Below are 19054 nucleotides of genomic sequence, written 5' to 3'. Positions count from 1 at the left end.
GTGTGTGTGTGTGTGTGTGTGTGTGTGTGTGTGTGTGTGTGTGTGTGTGTGTGTGTGTGTGTGTAGCGAAGGCGGGTTTGCCAAGAATGAAACCAAATGTTCGGTAAGCCACAGTTTCACCCTGACGACTCATAAATTAGCAGTATTTGAATATTTACTGTAATGTGGCTGCAACTCCTGAGCACCTACTGTCATATTCAATTAATTAAAACACGAGTTCTGATGAGGTTTGTTTGTCAGATTAAAAGTACCTTTTGAAAATAACAACCTTTAACAGGTATTAAACAGATTTAGTAAGTTTATTAAGCCCACGTGTCTGCATTAAAAATGTTTTATTAATTGGTCTGATGTAATATTCCGATCATAGGTGTTGTGTTTTCATAAGCTTGTGAGAAATCACTGTAAATTATAAAATAAAAGCTTTCTGATGATCAAATACATTTTAATATCGGACAGAGATAACCTGAGTAAATACGAAAAGCAGTTTGGAAGTGACAATTTAATTCATTAAAAAGGAAAAAATGTTATTTAACAACCAAATAATAAAGGCAAACTAACCTGGTCGCATGTGAATAAGTAACTGCTCCTAAACCTTATAACTCGTTGTGTCACGCTTGGCAGTAACGGTCAGGAAAGAGCCTTTTACATTGCTGAGGAGGTCATTTGGCCCAATTGTCTTTGCAGAATTAGACTGGCCAGAATGGAGGATTTTAGAGCAAGAACAGCATCTTAGTCAGATTTAAGTGCAGACTTTGACTAACCTGCTAGAAAGCCTACACTTTGTTTAATGCGAGCCACTCAGAGGTGGACTTGCTGCGATGCCTTGGATCATTGTCCTTCCTGCCACGTAACCCAGTTGGTTTCATGTTCCCAGTCATGAAGGGACGAGCAGATATGCTCCTTCACTATTTTTCCTGTTATAGAGCAGAACTCGTGGTTGCATCGATTGTGGCATGTTGTCCCGGTCCAGAAGCCTCAAAGCAGTGCCGGTCCATCACGCCAACATCAACCTGTTAGTTCTACCCGAGTTTAAACACGGCACACCGTTTCTAACAAGTTCAGCGTTCGTCTCTTCAGTCCAGAGAATATTTCCACCAAATTCTTGTGGATCATCAAGATGTTTCTGTGCGACGGGCCTCTGTTTTTTTTGTTTTGTTTTAATGTCTGCAATGATTTTGACCTTGGAAATCTCACACAGATGCTATTTTAAGTCCTTCCCACTGTTTAATGATAAACACCATTACTGAGGCAAATGATGTCTACAGTTCTTTAGATGTTATTCTGAGGTTGTTTTGTGACCTCCTGGATCAGTCTTCATTCGTTTTTGGAGTAACGTTGGTTGGCTGGATTCTCCTGGGAAAGTTTATAGATATTCCAAGTTGTCAACCATTAACTGGTCTCACTCTGGGTCTCTAGTCTCAAAGGCTTAGAAATGGCTTTGTTTTTCACCTGTTCTTGAATTTCCTAACATCCGGACATGATGTATTGCTTTTTGAGATCTTTTAGCCTACTTTCAGACCTGAATCTAGCTGAGGAAATGTAACCAAAAATGTCATTAATCACTGCTAATTCATAATTTAACATGGAAAAAAGAAAATAAATCAAAAAGGGGGAAATACATTTTCATAGTACACTAAAAAGGATGTGAAATAACACAAATTACAGGGATTCAACTTGGTCTCACACAAGAAAACCCCTTTAAATGTCTGTTTTCAACTGTGGTGACCTTTAAAGTTGCAGGAAAACAGCCTCCATGCTATGCCTCCACAGCAGTGGCTTATAATGACAACATGCTGTAAATCATCTGATTTTGCTAATAACGTAAATTCTGCAGATACACACTGAACCCAGCTGACACTATGCGTTTCATCCTAATCAGATAGGGCAATCAGCAAATGGTGCAAACCCGCGTTAATTACCATGCGTATGGTAAAAAAAACCTATTATTAATGACGATAATTAAACGATCAGAGCATCATGAGCTTAAGAATTAGAGACAAAGATATGACCCAAATACCCTACTTCTGTAAAAAACGATTATGTTGTTATGGTATTTCTCTGGACTAATGTTTTCAATTAGGGCTAAGTGGCATTATTCGTAAAGGCCATTTGGTTGATCTGGCGGCAAGTAGCCTGTTTAGAGGGTAAAATTGGATTTTTATCCACTGTTGGCATCCAACCTGCATGTTAGATCACCCAGCAGGAGGGGAGGGGAAAAAAGAGGGAAGGGTAAGTGCGCCTCAAACAGCAAAATAGTAAAAAAATAATTAACGGGAAAAGCTAGGCAATGGGATTCTTGCTGTTTCTGTTTTTTTTTTTTTTTTTAGGAATACGCTTTACATTAATGTTTACTAAAGGATTAACTTTTATGTCGTATCTCTCTACAAGAATGGTGATGAAAATGTTAAATTATACCTGGGAGTGAGTTTTGAGCACAAATCTCACAGTTAGAGTCAGTGTGAACAGGACACAAGGCTCTAATGCTATTGTGGCATCATCTGTTGTGTCCTACTTTACAGCAGACCCCGTCTGCCGTCTCCAGCCCTGGTGCCACCACTAGGTGGATTACCAGAGCCCACGAGGCTCGGCAAGCGCTAATTGCATTTAATTTGGTGCGGTTGTAATACCAAAATCTGCATCTGGAGTCATGAGAAAGCCTTATGCCCTGGATTCACAAACCGCTACGCAGCTCTATCCGTTTCCTTTGTTCCTGCGTCACATTTATAACAAACACAGGCTACTCTCAATATGTTTTGATGCAATGATGATCTTATGTAAAGGTGTACATGTAATGGCATAATTGTGTTAAGTTTGATAGAAAAAAAATACCAGAAGGTAATTTTGGCCTTCACATATTTCGTTACAAACATTAAATCATTTAAATCCGGCATCAAGTGCACAAAACACATTGAACTGATTCCACATTGGCATTATTTATTAAACGATACTGAACGTGAATGAAAGTTTGTAAAAGATCGAAGTACATCCAAAGACACAAGTCATGTACAAATATCTGAAACTGACCATCAAACTACACTCTCCACTGTCTGGATATTGTATTTACATATTAGCTTCTTATGGAATAAAGTGCCTTGTGATTCCTGGAGTAGAAAAATTTAAAAGTGAATAAAACATTAGACGTTACATCATGACAAGGTTTTGATAAGATTAAATTATTCTTTGCTTTGCTTTGTTCTGACCACAGAAACAGGAGGCATCTGCATCGCCCCAAAGCCATCAGAACCAGATGCGGAGATTGTCCCAGGGATGGCCATGAGACCCTTCTTTGGCATCAAGCCGGTGCTCATGGACACCGAGGTGAACCGCTCTGCAGCGTCTGCCTGCGTGTGTGTGTCCCACCCCCGCAAACGTGGCACGGCCGGGAGCGGCCTCTGGGGAGAGGGTCAGATTAGGATTATAAAGCAGTCCCCACCAGCTGTGTCACTTTTGATACCCACCCGGCTCTCACCCGCCAGTCACACTAGTCTGTTGCTGTTGAGGCAGCACAGATTGTGCAGACAGTTGGAGCGACACGTTTCCGCTGACCTTTCTTCCTCTTTCACAACGGACACAAACTAAAACCCTATTTAACAACTTCGGCGTTCACAGCACTTACAGTCTAAACTGTGTATGAGCTCAACTGTTAACGTATTGATGGTTAAAATAGCTGGGAATACCAACTTTCCTTCCTAAATCCATTTAAATTACACTCTTTTTGTTTTGCATTAAGCAATTTGGCTTTTTTTTTCTTTTGTTATTTCAGGGCAAGCTACTGACTTCCAATAACACCTCTGGCGCTCTGTGTATGGCTCAGCCTTGGCCCGGCATGGCCAGAACTATTCATAACAACCACCAGAGATTCATTGAGACCTACTTCCAGCCGTATCCAGGTACTGTTGGGTGTGTTCAGCTTTTTTTTATCTATTATGCCACACAAAAAGAGACCCACAAAAAAAAAAAAAAAAAAACTCTTATTCGTACTGGAACTGTAGGTTACTTCTTCACCGGTGATGGAGCCTATCGCTCTGAGGAGGGTTACTACCAGATCACGGGGCGCCTCGATGACGTCATCAACGTCAGCGGCCACAGGATTGGGACGGCAGAGATAGAAGACGTAGTGGTGAGTTCCCTCTAAATATACTTAAACACACAAGTAACCCATAACAAATTTGGATATTATCTTTTTATAAATACAAAACTAAGATGTATAATCATCCGGATGATTATGTTAGAATTAAATCAGAATCAGGTTTAATTGCCAAGATTGTGCATACTAACAAAGATCTTGACTTTGGTTCCACTTTGCCATTTTAAATGCAAATATACAAAAGTTAGGTCTTCATCAGATCGACAGCTCAGGGGAAGAAACCGTTTCTGTGGCGGCTGGTTTTTGCAAATACCGACCTGAAGGTAAAAGTCTAAAGTTGGGGGTCTGCAGAGATGTTTCCTGCCATTTCCTTGACCTGTAAAATTCCCGGATGGAGAGAAGGTCAGCCCTGATTGTTTGTTGCAGTTCGGATCTGTCCTGTTGTGTGGATGAACCAAACCACACAGGGATGGACGAACACGGGACAAACTCAGTGATGGCAGCGTAGAAAACCACCAGCAGCTCCTGTGGGAGGTTGGACTCCCCGAGTTGCTGCAGGAAGTACAGTCTCTGCTGGGCCTTCTTCTGAACAGTGTCCATGTGTGAGGAGCATCACGGGTCCCGAGGAAGGGTGGTTACTAAGAACTGGAAGTGGTCCACAGTGGATAGAGAGGAGGAAGTGACGGGGAAGATGAGCTTCTGGTGGTTCTGAGCGTACCAGTGGACCAGCCAATCCACCTCCTCTCTCTATACTCGATACCCAATACCTGGCTGTGCAGTATTGGCCCATACCGATACCATCTGTTTGAAATTGATGTGTGTGTGTATATATAAAGAACTGCATACTACATAGGTTAGTAGAACTTTTTAATTGCCTACCTGGAATGGGTGACAATAGTTGAATAAACTTTTGGCTCTCAAAGGCCAAAATAGTGCAACATTCGTGAAATTATAACATGTATAATAGTAGTGCAACAGTAAGACTAATAATCTCTTTTAAACCCTGAGTTTTGGCTCTCAAATGCCAAAATAGTGCAACTTTCATGAACTTATATAACATGTATAATGCTAGTCGGGAGAGAGAAGGCTGCGTTCAAGTGACATACAAACATCAAAATGGTATCGGTGCCTATTTGTTGGTACTCACCGATACCGATACCACCATTTTAGTGCTGGATCGGGACCCCGTCCGATATTGGTATCGGTGCAACACTAGTTTTTATGTGCGAAAATATGCTCCCCTGTCTCACCTGCGGCTTCCTGTCAGTCAGGAAGCTGGTGATCCACTGAAAGATGGAGGCCAGCACTGTCGGCTTCTGGTGGAGCACATCTGTGTTGATGGTGTGGAAGGCCGACCGCAAACAGGATCCTGTCGTCCGTCCCTGAGCAGTTGAGGTGCTGCAGGATGAAGTCTAGTACTAGACTAGTCTAGTACTAAACTAGACTGGATAATGCGGTCAACCTAGTCAAGTAGGTTGACCGCATTATCCACCGATCCATTTATCCGGTATGCAAACTGCAGGAAGTCCAGCAGGGAGCCTGTGATCAACTTAAAATGCTTCAACACCAGTTTCTCAAAGGCCTTCATGATCACAGACGTCAGGGCTAAAGGTTTTCAGTCATTAAACCCCATGTTGGTGTGGTTCTTTGGGACCGCCATGATGAAGGAACCTCACACAGCTCCAGAGACTTGTTGAAGATCCCAGTGAAGGTGGGGCCCTATTGGTCAGAGCGAGCTGTCCGACATGACGGGCAGACATTGCAAGGTCCTGGAGCTTTCTTGGTCTTTTGACACTGAAAGAAGCTTCTGCTCAAAGATCTTGAATCCAGGTGAAGAGAATAAAGAAAGTTACGCCAATTTATTCGCTAATCACAGAAATAATTAACCAACTAGGCGTACATTTTTTAAACCAGTTTGTTTAAAAAAAAACTCACCATTAAACCACAAAATACCTGTATTTTATGTCTGTGACAGAATCGGTGCACTGCGGTGGCTGAATCTGCCGTCATAGGATACTCTCACAACATTAAAGGCCAAGGTAAGTAGTAGATAATTTATATTTTTAATATTTCTTAATTATTGCTCTGACTGTAAATATGGCAGATTTAACACAAGCAGCTGCTTTTCTTTACTTGAGTCACAAAGATTTCCTGCTCTTGAATGACATGTTCTCTTGTATTTCCCATTTTATAGAGGAATGGGTCATTATATCACATTGCACATTTTTTAGCCAAGAAACAAGAAGTCATGGATTACCAAGAACACACTCTTCAACACTAAGGCCGCATTTTTTTTAAAAAGTAGAGCATCAATTTAAAAAGATGCAATTTGTTAGGGTTGCCATTTTGGCTGCGGTTAGTCAGAGTAGGTGCAAGACGACGCTGCTGCATCAAAGATGAATTTATGTTGAGGCTTTTTAAACTTTATCAGGCGTGCCAGTAGGCGTAGACAGAAGAAAACACGTTTTCCAGTATGAAAACTGATATAAAGCCGAGCCTGTTCCCATTTGTTAGGGGTTTACGCCTTTGTGGTCCTGAAAAAGGGCGTGGACGTACAGGAGGCGGAGCTGTCCAAGCAGCTGAACAGCATGGTGTCCGAAAAGATCGCCAAGTATGCTTGTCCTGAATTCATTCAGGTAAATGGGCTCTCTGGCGGTTGTGGATAGCAGACGTTTTATCTGAAACTGGCTTCACTCACTTTATCGTATCTGTGCTGCAGTTTGCTAAACGGCTGCCGAAGACGCGTTCGGGGAAGATCATGCGCCGCGTGCTGCGGAAAGTTGTGGAGTGCGACCTGGACAGTTTGGGAGACCTGAGCACGCTGGACGACCCCGCAGCGGTCCAGGAGATCATCAAAGGCCACGAAAAGCTCTTAAATAAATAAGAACCTCTGGAGTAACTTTCCTGAAAACGCCTGAATGTCAAGAAGGATGTGAAGGACAACTTCCACATTATTCCTACTTCCCATTAACCACACATGTGCCTTTAAAGAAGAAAAAAAAAAAAGATTTTAATGACCAAACGCTTCACTTTACTCTACAGATGATTCTTTTTTTTTTTAACAATCCACATATCATGTTTTTAAAACTGTAAAATCCACAGATGTGCTTCTGAATAACACAGTTGCTAAAAGGTCGTTGCACAATAATGCACAGAAGTGTTTTTCTTTGTGATCATCAAGACAAAAAAAAAATAAACCGTTATTGCCTCCAGTCTCTGGGCCTCAAGCCTTCAAGTTATTATTCTGTTTGGTAAAATATTGCATTCCTTGTTTGTTAAAAAAAAACTGTTCATTGCCTCAGGATATAAAGAACGTAATCAAACTGCGTGATCGCTGCCGTTCTAGACCACCAAATTGACCCGACACGTGCCTAAGAGGATTTGGATGATTAAAAGGTTATTTATTGAGGAACCTTTGGTTCTGTGGCATCGTGCACCGACGTTTCCTGCATGTCAGAGAGGTCACATGGCTTCTTGTCTGAGGCTGAGGGTCCCGCTGGTGCCTTTTAACTTGGTTAACTCCCATCGGCCTTCTCCGCACAGCTTCAGCTGCATGTCGTGGTACTGAGGAAACCGGTGTGACAGAGATGAAGCAATCATTATTTTCAGCATAACATCCTATTAAGCTGTTGATTTAGTGCTGTGGCCAGTTAGTCCCTCATTTCTTGGAGGCCATATTGTCTTGTAATCAGAAAGAAGAAAGCTCTCAATTCTTCTTCCTTACTTTCTTGAACACGTTTTAAGTTTTCTCTGGACTTTGGCTGCTTATTCTCTCTCTCATCGTTTTCACATGAAAATGGTTTCTTTTGACAAGAGACCTAAACACCAACACAGGAATCCTTCAAACTACAAAAAATGCTCCAAAACTTAAGGAATGAACCACAGTTGTGTCAACACATCCAGACTTACGTTTAAAGAAATGCATTTAAATTGGACTTTTGACAATGTGTTACTACCAGTCTGTTAAAAACACATAATGTGGCCCCGTTTGTTTAGTAGCATATATCAAACACACAATTTGACAGATAATATAGAGTATGATCAACTGACAGGCGATGCATCTTTAATGTACTGTCTGGCCTTTTCTGGAGTTTTTTTTTTCTATCGTTTAAATCCATCCACATGCTGTTTATGTGCTGCAAACAGTATTTTTAAGCCTCGCACACATTTTTTTTGTCCTCCAATTTTTAATTTTACCAATTATTTAAATAATCCAAAAGTTTCTCGTACTATTTAACAAACTCCTGAGGTGCCTGAAGATGAATCTAATCATGAAAGCCAGAAGCTGAAACGCATTGGTCAGCAAATAAAGTTGTTTCCTGATACTTCAAGCATGGATGGACTCTTAATTTTTTTAGGCAGGTATTCTCTACTATTCTGTTCACATAAAATAACTCGACAAAAATGAATGAAAAAGCTGCCAAAGTCCAAAGGAAATCTCTGAAATACTTTATGAAAGACACAAGAACTATTAAGGCTACTTTGAAGGGCTATAAGGAAGTCTGGCTTTGCTAAAGCGAAATGTAAAGAAATGATAGATTTGCAGGACGTCAGGTGATCGGTCGGCTCACCTTCTCAAGGCTGCTACGGTGTCCCAGACTGATCAAAGTCATGCCCAGCTGCTTACAGGTTCGGTACAGTTGAGCCTCCGCTTCCTCTGTTAAAGCACTGGTGGCTTCGTCTAAAACTGGTGGATAAAAATAATAATAAATAAATAAAATCCTACATGATAAAATAGTTTCCCTAACTGTAAATGGCACCGTATGCCACGTATCAGAACACAAGGTCAGGACAATAGCAGCTGGCCACACCTGACCATTACGTTGTTAACTTGAATGTGGAGTTGGTCCCACTGAGAGCTCAGAGAGATTTTGGAGCATTTCAATGGCATTTTGTGCCCATTTATTCTGGAGAGCATCCATGAGGTCAAACACTGATGTTGGTCTCATTCCCATTCCTCCACACGCTGCTCAGTGGGGATGAGATATGGGTTTATTGCAGGTGAGTCAAGCTCTTTCCGCTCAAAGTGTCTGTCTTCAATGCGTTTGCATTGTGCACTGATGCATTGTCATGCTTTAAAGTTGGAAGAATAACATTTTCTAAACTATATTATCCCCTATTGTTATCCTTTCTCAACCAAACTTCCCAGTGGGCCCTGTCCAATCTAGCATCGAGCCAACCCAGACTCACTCATCTGATCCCCAAACAGAAAAGGGTGACCGTGGACATGAACCATGCCATCTTACTGCACTTAAAAGTCACCAAACTCCAGTGGTGTCAAAAGTACACACATTTGTTACTTAAGTAGAAGTATAGATACTGCAGTTTAAAAACACTCTGGTAAAAGTTGAAGTATTAACTTGACCTCATTACTCAAGTAAAAGTGAAAAAGTATGTGCTCCAAAAACTACCTAAAGTATAAAAGTATAAAGTAACCTTTAAAAAAAATGCCACTATATGAATTGAAAGCTTAATTTAAACACTGATTAGTTCTACATGTGGCCCAAGACACAACATAATCATTAACCCATTAGTCAAAGACAAAGTCACTCAAGGAGCATGTTCTCTCTCAAACTTTATTGGAATTCAATTCCAAACAGAGGTAGTATTCAAGCCTGCAGAACTGCCAGGACATAAATGTGTGAGTTCCATCAAATACCTAAGGTAAACTATACCCTTTGCGTTATATGACTCATCCAATTACACTAGTTCTCACTAGGTGTGGATGGCGCCAATGATCTGCATTGGATGGCGCACATTGCGCAAAATAAATATTTATAAATTTTAAACTGAAGCCAAGAGTAACGAGTAACGTTTGTTTTAAAAATGTAAGGAATAGAAAGTACAGATACTTGTGTGAAAATGTAACGAGTAGAAGTAAGAAGTAGGAAGAAAAATAAGTAATGGAGTAAAGTATAGATACCTAAAAAGTGTACTTAAGTACAGTAACGAAGTATTTGTACTTCGTTACTTGACACCTCTGCCAAACTCTTATACTTTGTATCATAAAAAGCTTGTGAACGCAGAGTGTGAGGCTAGATTTGTTATATTTTTGTTGTTTTATTTCTCAATTGTGGCCAAATACTTGAGTCCAATGCTTTATTTCTGTGGTGCAGAGCTCCAACAGGAACCTACCTGCATATTTTGGCTGAAGGTAGAAAAGTCGTGCAAAGGAGAGGCGCTGCATTTCACCCGGAGAAAGAACATCGTACCTGCAGAAATAAGTTAAAACATTAAGAGGATGTGTAATTTACCCCCCCCCCCCCCCCCCAAAGTTTTTATGTTTAGTTTTGTTGTTTGTACCAGCTCCAGTCCACCCTCTCATCCAGACCACCGGTTCGTTTCAGGAGGCTGGACTGTAGAACGCACAAGAAACTGGATTTATTACCAGTCTATAGACAAACTTCTCATAATCTCAGAAATGTTTTATTTTGATATTTTTTTATATTTCTAAATGGCTTTGACTCACCACTCCTGCTAGTTCCAGGAACTGTATAATTCTGTCATCATCCACTGACCCTGAAAATAAGACTTTATAAAGATTACTGTCTCACATTTGTCACAATAATAGAGATACCATGAAGCGGCATCAACACTGAGCAAACATTTGATCAAATGGAAAAGTTTTCAGTATTGAAACGATACCAGAAATGTGCATAGCTTTGTAATAAACTAAAGATCCCAGATGCTTATATTTCCTAAACAATATTTTTCTCCTCCAGTTTTTGTGTCACAGTTTACTGTTTGATCACAATGTGGTACCTGATTCAGGGTAAATATCCTTCAGAGGGTAAATCACCTGTTTGAGAGAAGAGCGGCATTAAATGAGAGGTCACCCTTGTAACACAATACCAACACACACACACACACACACACACGGTGCACTTATCATTTGACAAGTTGTGGGCTTTAAGTAAAAATAAAAGTACAGTTACCTGCTCCCGCAGAGTGCCATCGGTCATGTAGGGTTTCTGCGGTAGGAAGAGGGTCCCTCTGGGCCCAAAACATGTGGTCATCTGGACAAAACCTGAAATCACAGAATGAGGAAGGAGAAAGAAGACAGAAATGTCATTTTCCCTCCAAATGGTTCATTTTCTCTGCCTTCCTTAAAATGTAACAAAAATACACATTTTAAATGTTACTCTCAGATCAGTAAACCATAGTGTAGTTAAGAAAATTTTACCTCTAGCACTGTTATTTAGATGACACATGGAGCTGTGGCTCCATTTACTTTTGTGCTAATGTATTCAGCTAAAACACATGTATATAAATACATCTACCGGTGTTTTTTATGTTGTTATAGGCTACAATAAAATATTATTTAAGCATACAGAATCCATGTTCTGCTGGTGAATGGTTGAGCAGAAAACTCGACTTTTGGCCTGTTATTGAAGTGTAAATACAAAACTTTATATTTGGTTTACAGCAGAGTTTTTGGTCAGGTTGGAGCTTTTAAATGCAAAACAGCAACAAAAAACAAGGACAGATATTGGATAGGCTAGATGATAGATGATATTTAGAGAATGGGACAGGGAATAAAGTCTGGAAATATAAATATCCTTATCCAGACCTGGAAAACACAAATCCATTTCCATCCTTTTCTAGTCTGTGTAGGAAACCAGCAAACCAGGGGAGGCTCAGGCGATATTTACGGCCCTCGGACTGATTTTGTGAGGCCCTTGACCATAATTCAGGAATGCTTCAGATTTGGTCTCTGTGAACATTGATGCAGATGATGATAGTTTCCCTATTACCAAATAACATTTCACCATTAGATTAAAATATTCTTGATATAGAAAATTTACCAACTACACTTTAATTTTAAGCTAAATTAGAACCATAAAGGCTCCTGTTGGTGTTGCTGCTGAAAGCAAATAAAAAAAAAAAAAAATTCCTAGACCAATAAAAGACATATAAATATAAAAATAAACCCTTTTGTTTTATTAAGGAAAAAGCACAAGACTCTTTTCATGTTTTGGATGCCAGTGATTTACACCCTTGCTTTCAGCCTTTTTCACCCTTCTGAGGTGTAAAAACCACCAGAGACAAGCAATTGTGTCCTGAGTTATTTGTGATATTCTAAAAAACATCTAAAAAAAAAAAGGCGTAGTCTGAGTCTGCCTGTCATCTCACCGCTGTGTGCTTCCCAGAGACGGTTGAGAACCCTTAGTAGCGACGTCTTCCCTGTGCCTGTGTTCCCCACCACCAGCAGATTAGTACCCTGGCTGATTCTCAGACTCAGATCCTCGACCAGGAGCTGATCCGAGTACGGGGATTTGTATGAAAGGTGGTCCAGGATGAAGGCCGTGTCCGCAGGGCCCGCGTGGACATTGAAGTCACTGCGTTGGGGAGATTGGTTAAAAAAAAAAAAAAAAAGGTTAATTTTTCAACAGCTCTATCCACTCTCCACTGTATTGGTGGCACCTCGCTGTGTGCGTCTAAAACCGCTCGCTCTAACCTGTCAAAGTCGTAGCTTTCCCCGGATGCGGGGTCGTAATCGCACTGCTTGCGGAGGATGTCGTCCATCACCTCCCTCAGCTCCCCGATCCTGAACGCAACACACAATTCAGAGACGGGAGGCTGAATCCCGCCGACAAAGATCGGCTGTCTTTGAGCACACGGCATACCTGTGTGTGTACCCGGCCACATCTGACAGAGTCGTTGACAGGTCTATTAGCTGCGTGAAGCCGTTTATCAAGTAGATGCACACGAAGGCATTCTGGATATAAAGAAGGGGAGAGAGCAGCAGAGGCAAAGAAAATAAATACACAACGCTACTGACTGAATGAAAGAATAAAATGCAGGACTGGGTCACAACCTGAGACAATAATCACTTTTAATGGGTTGTGAAGCTATTGTAATGAATGCAAAACTACTAGGATGTCAATTTGCTCCTAAATCACTTAGAGAAAAGATATTAGCTGCCATCTAGTGGACAAACTGGAAACTGATTTATGCCGCTGCTCCATCCTACCTGCTCAGAAATGTGCTTTTAAAAGGTTATAATGCAAGAAAAAGGTTTGCAGGAGCAACTTAAAAAAAATAGGCTGACCTTACTGATGAGTGCGCTGAGTTCACCCGGAGTGAGACCGTCATAGATGCCAGTGAAGATGGGAATGGCGATTATAATGTAGCTGAGGAACCCTCCCAGGTAATCAAAGGTGTTCACTCCAACTGTGACAGGAAGAGTCGCCGATGAAGTCAGGCAGTTTCAACCATTCAAGGGATTCAGTGGTTGATTTTTTCTTACTATAAAGCCAGAGCTCCTTGTTGATGAGGCTCTTCTGGGTCTGCAGCAGGGCCTGCAGCCGTCGGTCAGTTCTCATGTGCTCCACTTTACCGGCTCTAAAAACGACACACAGACATTTTTTTTTGTTTTTTTTTTTTTCATGCAATCTCATGCCTGGGCAATTTAAAATAGTGACACGCATGAATCTCTCTGAGCACAGAAACGCAGCATGTGAGTAAAGAATGGGAGCAGCAGGTTGATAAGAGTAACTGTGATGGTGCATGAGCGAGGAAACCCTCATTAGTGTCCTTTAGAGGTGTCAGACTGAGGGGCGAGGCAGCATTTTGTGGCCATACTGACGTAGTTCAAGCAGCTAACTACTTATAAATACCAAACATTACTGAGCTGGATGTCCTTACATTACTTTCAGCAAACCATGCATGATTTCCATGCATAAAAACACAACAGAAGCTCACAAAAAATGAAAATGGGTGAGAAAAATATCCCTTTCTGGGAGTTGGAGAGCCTTTTCTTTCCCTCCCTTGCATTTTTCATATTTTACCAATATTGTCAGTCTCGGCTGAGCGTGTCGCTCCAACCATCGCAAGCCTGTTGCCCAGATTGTCAGGAAAAAAAAGATACATTGATCTAAAGTGTTTTTGTTTTATTATTCGGATTTCCCAGTCTGTCCTTATCATTAACAATAACAGTCATTTCACAGGGATAACATGTAAATCACTCGCTTCAAGCGTTTAGTTCACATTCGGTGTGAAAGCACCTTAATAAATTTAATTCAATTTCAATAATATTTATTTATATTATGGCAATTCATGAAACATGTCATCTCAAGGCACTTTCCAAAGTCAAATTCAATCAGAATATGATAGACAGGATAGAACGGGAGGGTGCTGTGGATGACTGAGTGTGAAAATATGGAAGGATTTGGACGTTTTGGGGCTTGTTTTTGACTCACCTGTAAAAAGCGGCCGATTCTGCATTGACACGGATTTGCATGTGCTTAAATCTGGAAGATAAATCAACACATCTAGTTCAGTACGACTCTCGTCACATCCAGTGGTGACGCTTTCTGAGTTAAAAGCTTGCTTTTATAACACAGATTTGACTGTTACAACATGTGACTTAAAAAAACATCTAAACTGCTAGCTGATGCATATCCTGTGTTATTTAGAAGGGAAAAGGCACCGCGCCAAAGTCCACAGATGCTTCCTTTCATCAAACAACTGCTTTCCCGGGGACACTGGGGAGGGTGCATTTGTCACTTGAAACGCTGTGTGCACAGTGCTTTGTGTAAAAGTTACCTGAAGTCCCCCTCCAGCTTCTCTTGCTCAAACAGCGTCGACACAATGGGCCCCATTAGCATTTTATTGGCTATAGTTCCAACGACAAAGTATCCAAAGATACTAACAGGACCGATCCAGCCGGTGCTGCAAAACACAGAAAATTTCCTTTCACACATTTTTTTTTATTTTATTTTTTTAAATACGAACACAGTTATGAATCGTATCATGTTACGTATCAAGATCAGCTGAAACATATTGTCATGGAGACGTAGACAAAACAGAGAGGACCACTTCCTGATACGGTAATAAAGAACTCATTAACTGGACAACACAAAACAATAAAACATTTTGGATTCTGCCACAGGCATCTGCCAGGTTTCCTCGGCTTTCCGTTTCAGCTCCTTCGACATTGTTCTGCGGCTTTTTTCCATGATTTCCTTCACATGATTACAACAAACCCAGGCTTTGTCTGTAGCGCCCCCGGGGTCTAACAGGGCATAGCACACATCCTGCCGCTTTAACACCAGATGCATGCTGAAACTCCAAAAGGTGTCGTCCTGCACCCTGACCTGTGAAAGCACTGGTAGGTGTAGTAAGAGATCGTGAACGGCGAGACGATCAAGCGGCTGGCCATGGTGCTCATCTGCTTGCAGAACCTCTCCACATCCTGACTGATCCGCTGGTCTCTGGGAGTTACACAGAAACAAAAGACAAACATAGCTCCATCTCTAATAACCATAAGATGTAGCGACTGAAAGTACGGCTCAAGATTTCTATGCACAATAAAATCAAGCGTATCAATATTTGTTCATGCATACTTTAATTATTGACGTTAAACATATGTAAGGAGGGGGAAAAAAAACCTGGTGCTTACGGGTTATCTATATCCTCTCTGAGCACATTCAGGATGTAATAGACTCTGCCCTGGAAGTAGGCCGAATGAAGGCTCTCGGTCAGCGTCGTCCTCCAGCTGACGTACATCTGATTGCAAATGTACTGGTCCAGACTTTTAAGCTGGAAGAGAGAGAAATAAAAAGCAGAGACATAAAGAGAGAGGAAGAGACGGCTGTTAGAGTGTAAGGTATAATAAAAGACGTGTCAGGCCGACCTCGTAGAGGGGCGACGCTTACAGTGGCTTGCGCCTTTCCGCGTACTGTCACTTTACGACCACAAACATAAAAACGTTTTATTGGAGTCTTGTGTGAAAGACCAGCACAAAGTGGTATGTGACTGTGACGTAGAAAGAAAATCATACATGATTTCTTCTTCTTTTTTTTTTTTTACAAGTGAAAACCTGAAAAGGGCGTTGTGCAAAAGTATTCAGCCCCCCCTGAGTCGATAGTTCGTGGAACCAGCTGCACGTCTTTCAGGGTATGTCTCTACCAGCTTTGCACGTCTAGTGACGGAAAGTTTTGCAAACTCTTCTTTGCAGAACAGCTCAAGCTCAGTCGGATTAGGTTAGACGGAGAGCGTTTGTGAAAAACAGGTTTCAGATCATGCCACAGATTGTGGGTTGGATTTAGGTCTGGACTTTGACTAGGCCATTCTGTACTGCTGCAAACTGTACTTCTTGTGGTTTTCTTTTAACAATGGCTATCCTCCTGCCACTCTTTCATGAAGAACACATTTGTGCAGCACAACTAATAGTTGTCCTGAGGACAGATTCCCCCACCTGAGCTGTGGATCTCTGCAGTTCATCCAGAGTCACCATGGGTTTCTTGCCTACATCTCTGATTGGTGTTCTCCTTGTTCGGCCTGTAAGTTCAGGTGGACAGCCTCGTCTCTGTAGGTCTAATGATTTGAACAGCGCTTGCTGCAAACTTCTCAACACTTTTCAGTGTTTTTCTTTTATAAATTAAAAAAAAAGGAAAAAAATGTATTTTCTTTCTACTTCACAATCGTATATCACTTTGTGTTAGTTTTTCACATAAGATTCCAATAAAATATATTTATCTTTGTGGTTGTAATGTGGCAAAATGTGGAAAAGTTCAATACTTTTGCAAGCCACTGTAAACCACTGTATGGCAAACCTTGGAGACATCAATTAATAATGTGAAGGGTTTCATTTTTCTCCATAACCTCCAGTCAAATACTGATATATTAAACTATATTAAACAATAAATTAAACACACAAAATACTTTAATGAAACAAGCCATTTAGTCTGATTTCTGTAGAAAAGGAATCTGTAAATCATTTTAGATTCGAAACATAAAAATACTTTTGCTGGTTCGCCCAGCAAACAATGTCCTAAACTGTTTGGGTTGATCGTCTTTTTCTGTTTTGCTTTTTTTTTGTGTGTGTCTTTTCAGCTACAGGAACAGGATTAATTTGGGCTCACTCCTAATTCATTTTACCGAGTTAAATAAATGGGTACACCCAAGCCTGCCTTTTGGTAAAATATTTGTGGTCTTATTTATTATTAACTTAAAAGCAAAAATATGGCTGATAAAAGATAAAAAAAAAATGTTGTTTCACCTTATATTTGTAAAATTAAGATTTTAATTTGTGTCTTTTTTTGAAAGGCCTTGTATCAGTGAAAATTGCCCAACTTTTTAAAAGTGTATCGCCTCAACCATCTGAGCTGGCAAAACCAAATTTAAGCCATTCTTGAAACTATGATTGAGGGCCGACCAAAAGAATTCAGAGGGCCACAAATGGCCCCCGGGCCGCACTTTGGACACCCCTGTCTTAGAGAATTAGACACAAAATAAAGATTTCTCCATAGTGCTTTTTCTTATCATACTTATCCAGACCTGGAAAATACTTGAATCAAATTCAAGACCTTCCCAAAGAGCAATAAAACCTTGCTCAAAATACAAATCGAGTGGAAAAAAAAACATGCAATATTTCACAACATTGCGAAACATTATGATGTTACCCATATTTATTTCTTCATCTCCATTTCTTAACAAAAACTACTGTTTACCAAAAAGCAAATATATAAAACAAGGAATAAAGAAAATTATTGTTTGTATCAGTATTAGTACCTGGACGACTGATTACTTTGACTTATATGCATAACATGATTAACGTAAAGCTTTTTCTAGACAGTTGCTGCAGGCGAGTTATCCAAGAAAAATCTGCAGACGGTTTAAAAAGATAAGAGAACAAACAGCTGGGTTTGGACAGAAGCCAAATTCCAGGTTGTAACAATAGGAAAATCAATTCTAGCCTCATCTGGACGCAGGAATGACAGATAAGCAGAGTACTGTCCCCTCTCACCACTCCCATCAACTTACGGTGGAGTTGATCAAAATGAGCACCACGGCTGTTCCCACCAGACTCCTGAAGCCGGAGTAGTCTTTCTCTGCCAGCACCTTGTAGAAGTGGCTGGGGAGGACGCCCACCTGGTAAATGATCAGCTGCTCTAATGACAGGAAAGGCATGCGTTAGCAGATTGCAATGCTAAAAGACAGGTCTGACGGGGGGGACTCGTAAAAACAAGCACAGGCCGAAGCTGGAGGTCAGCAAAAAAAAAAAAAAAAAAAAAAAAAAAAAAAAAGGAACGCAATGTGCATCTTTTTTTTTTTTTTTTTTTTTTTTGTCTGCAACCAGAAACAAAAGGGAACACGTTTTCTTCACCAACCGATGATTGTAGCAACGCATTTCCTCTTTGTGTCTTACTGTCACACAAATGGACTACATGACTACCTGTCAGAGTGACACCAAGCAGCGTCGCGAACATCAGCACGCTTTGGCTGGTCCATGACGGGAACAGAACCCTCTGGATGCTGCAGAACCTCTGGACAAACCTCCAGTCTAGTTTTGGCCTGAAATGTCGAGAAGAAAAGGGTTTAAAATTTTATATTAACTTTTTTTTCTTCTTCCTGTCTCCCTTTACAACACTGATATGTTGCTGATGGGCAGGAAGATTCTAGCAGAATCTATTATTATTATTATTATTATACATAATAATAATAATAATAATAATAATAGATTCTAGCAGAATCTATTATTATTATTATTATACATAATAATAATAATAATAATAATAATAATAATAATAATAATAATAATAATACACCTGGTTTACGTCAATGGCTCCGATTTTTACCTGCTTGTCCCTCTCCCCTTCGCCTTCTCCAGGCGAGGCATCTGCAGGTGGGAAATAATCCCCCTCAGGAGGAGCGCTCACATATGTTGTTGTTCCTGGGCGAATGTCATTGGACGGCTCAGGCTAACCTGACACCAACTCGGGCTCCAGATGATCTAAAAAACCAACCGATTTGTAACATGGATCCAACGACAGCCTCCAGCAAGGGCAGCGACAGACAAATGTCTACCAGCGGGGTTTAAATCGCGCCCTTTGCTGTTACTTTACTGCTAAGCAGCGAGTTTAGACGAGAGTTTAACTTCTCCCTGTTAGGTCCGCGCTGCAGCTTCGCTGTCACTCCTGCCGCTCCTGCTGCTGGAAGCGAATGTTTTTGGTCGGCGAA

At 40.8% G+C, this 19054-nt stretch overlaps 2 protein-coding genes across 3 annotated transcripts in view; one reads left to right on the top strand and one right to left on the bottom strand.

Moving 5' to 3' along the window:
* LOC105929498 (acetyl-coenzyme A synthetase 2-like, mitochondrial) overlaps nucleotides 1-7152 on the top strand; it is a 19103-nt gene extending 11951 nt beyond the window's left edge. The window contains exons 9-14 of the mRNA XM_012867300.3: nucleotides 3206-3318; nucleotides 3764-3890; nucleotides 3993-4120; nucleotides 6063-6126; nucleotides 6602-6723; nucleotides 6807-7152. Coding sequence (XP_012722754.2) covers nucleotides 3206-3318; nucleotides 3764-3890; nucleotides 3993-4120; nucleotides 6063-6126; nucleotides 6602-6723; nucleotides 6807-6971 — 719 coding nt within the window. The 3' untranslated portion in view covers nucleotides 6972-7152. The remainder of the gene's footprint in view (nucleotides 1-3205; nucleotides 3319-3763; nucleotides 3891-3992; nucleotides 4121-6062; nucleotides 6127-6601; nucleotides 6724-6806) is intronic.
* Nucleotides 7137-19054, bottom strand: abcd4 (ATP-binding cassette, sub-family D (ALD), member 4). Of its 2 annotated transcripts, XM_012867302.3 has the most exons (19): nucleotides 18673-19054; nucleotides 18270-18388; nucleotides 17858-17985; nucleotides 15492-15631; nucleotides 15187-15303; nucleotides 14636-14761; nucleotides 14290-14340; nucleotides 13338-13432; nucleotides 13140-13261; nucleotides 12715-12806; nucleotides 12546-12635; nucleotides 12221-12426; nucleotides 11023-11114; nucleotides 10850-10886; nucleotides 10557-10606; nucleotides 10391-10443; nucleotides 10223-10299; nucleotides 8659-8774; nucleotides 7137-7651 (listed from the first exon to the last, which is right to left on the bottom strand). In XM_012867302.3, the coding sequence occupies exons 1-19, from the start codon at nucleotides 18711-18713 to the stop codon at nucleotides 7550-7552; spliced, it is 1854 nt and encodes a 617-aa protein (XP_012722756.2). In that variant the 5' UTR covers nucleotides 18714-19054; the 3' UTR covers nucleotides 7137-7549. The 2 variants fall into 2 exon arrangements, with proteins under 2 accessions (XP_012722756.2, XP_021174533.2); XM_021318858.2 differs by lacking the exon at nucleotides 18673-19054 and having other exon boundaries at nucleotides 17858-17980; nucleotides 18270-18360.

The sequence above is a fragment of the Fundulus heteroclitus genome, chromosome 15 (assembly GCF_011125445.2).
Source record: "Fundulus heteroclitus isolate FHET01 chromosome 15, MU-UCD_Fhet_4.1, whole genome shotgun sequence".
In the NCBI taxonomy this organism is placed as follows: Eukaryota; Metazoa; Chordata; class Actinopteri; order Cyprinodontiformes; family Fundulidae; genus Fundulus; species Fundulus heteroclitus.
The sequence above is the reverse complement of the archived record's forward strand: the minus strand, read 5'-3'. Positions and strand labels throughout refer to the sequence as shown.

What these genes read in the sequence shown, in the direction of transcription:
- abcd4 (XM_012867302.3), bottom strand. Translation starts at nt 18,713, where the DNA reads ATGCCTCGCCTGGAGAAGGCGAAGGGGAGAGGGACAAGCAG. An exon ending in ATGGCACTCTGCGGGAGCAG is followed by an intron (nt 10,887 to 11,022) that starts GTAACTGTACTT and finishes TCTCTCAAACAG; the next exon opens with GTGATTTACCCTCTGAAGGA. An exon ending in CCTTCAGCCAAAATATGCAG is followed by an intron (nt 8,775 to 10,222) that starts GTAGGTTCCTGT and finishes TTTATCCACCAG; the next exon opens with TTTTAGACGAAGCCACCAGT.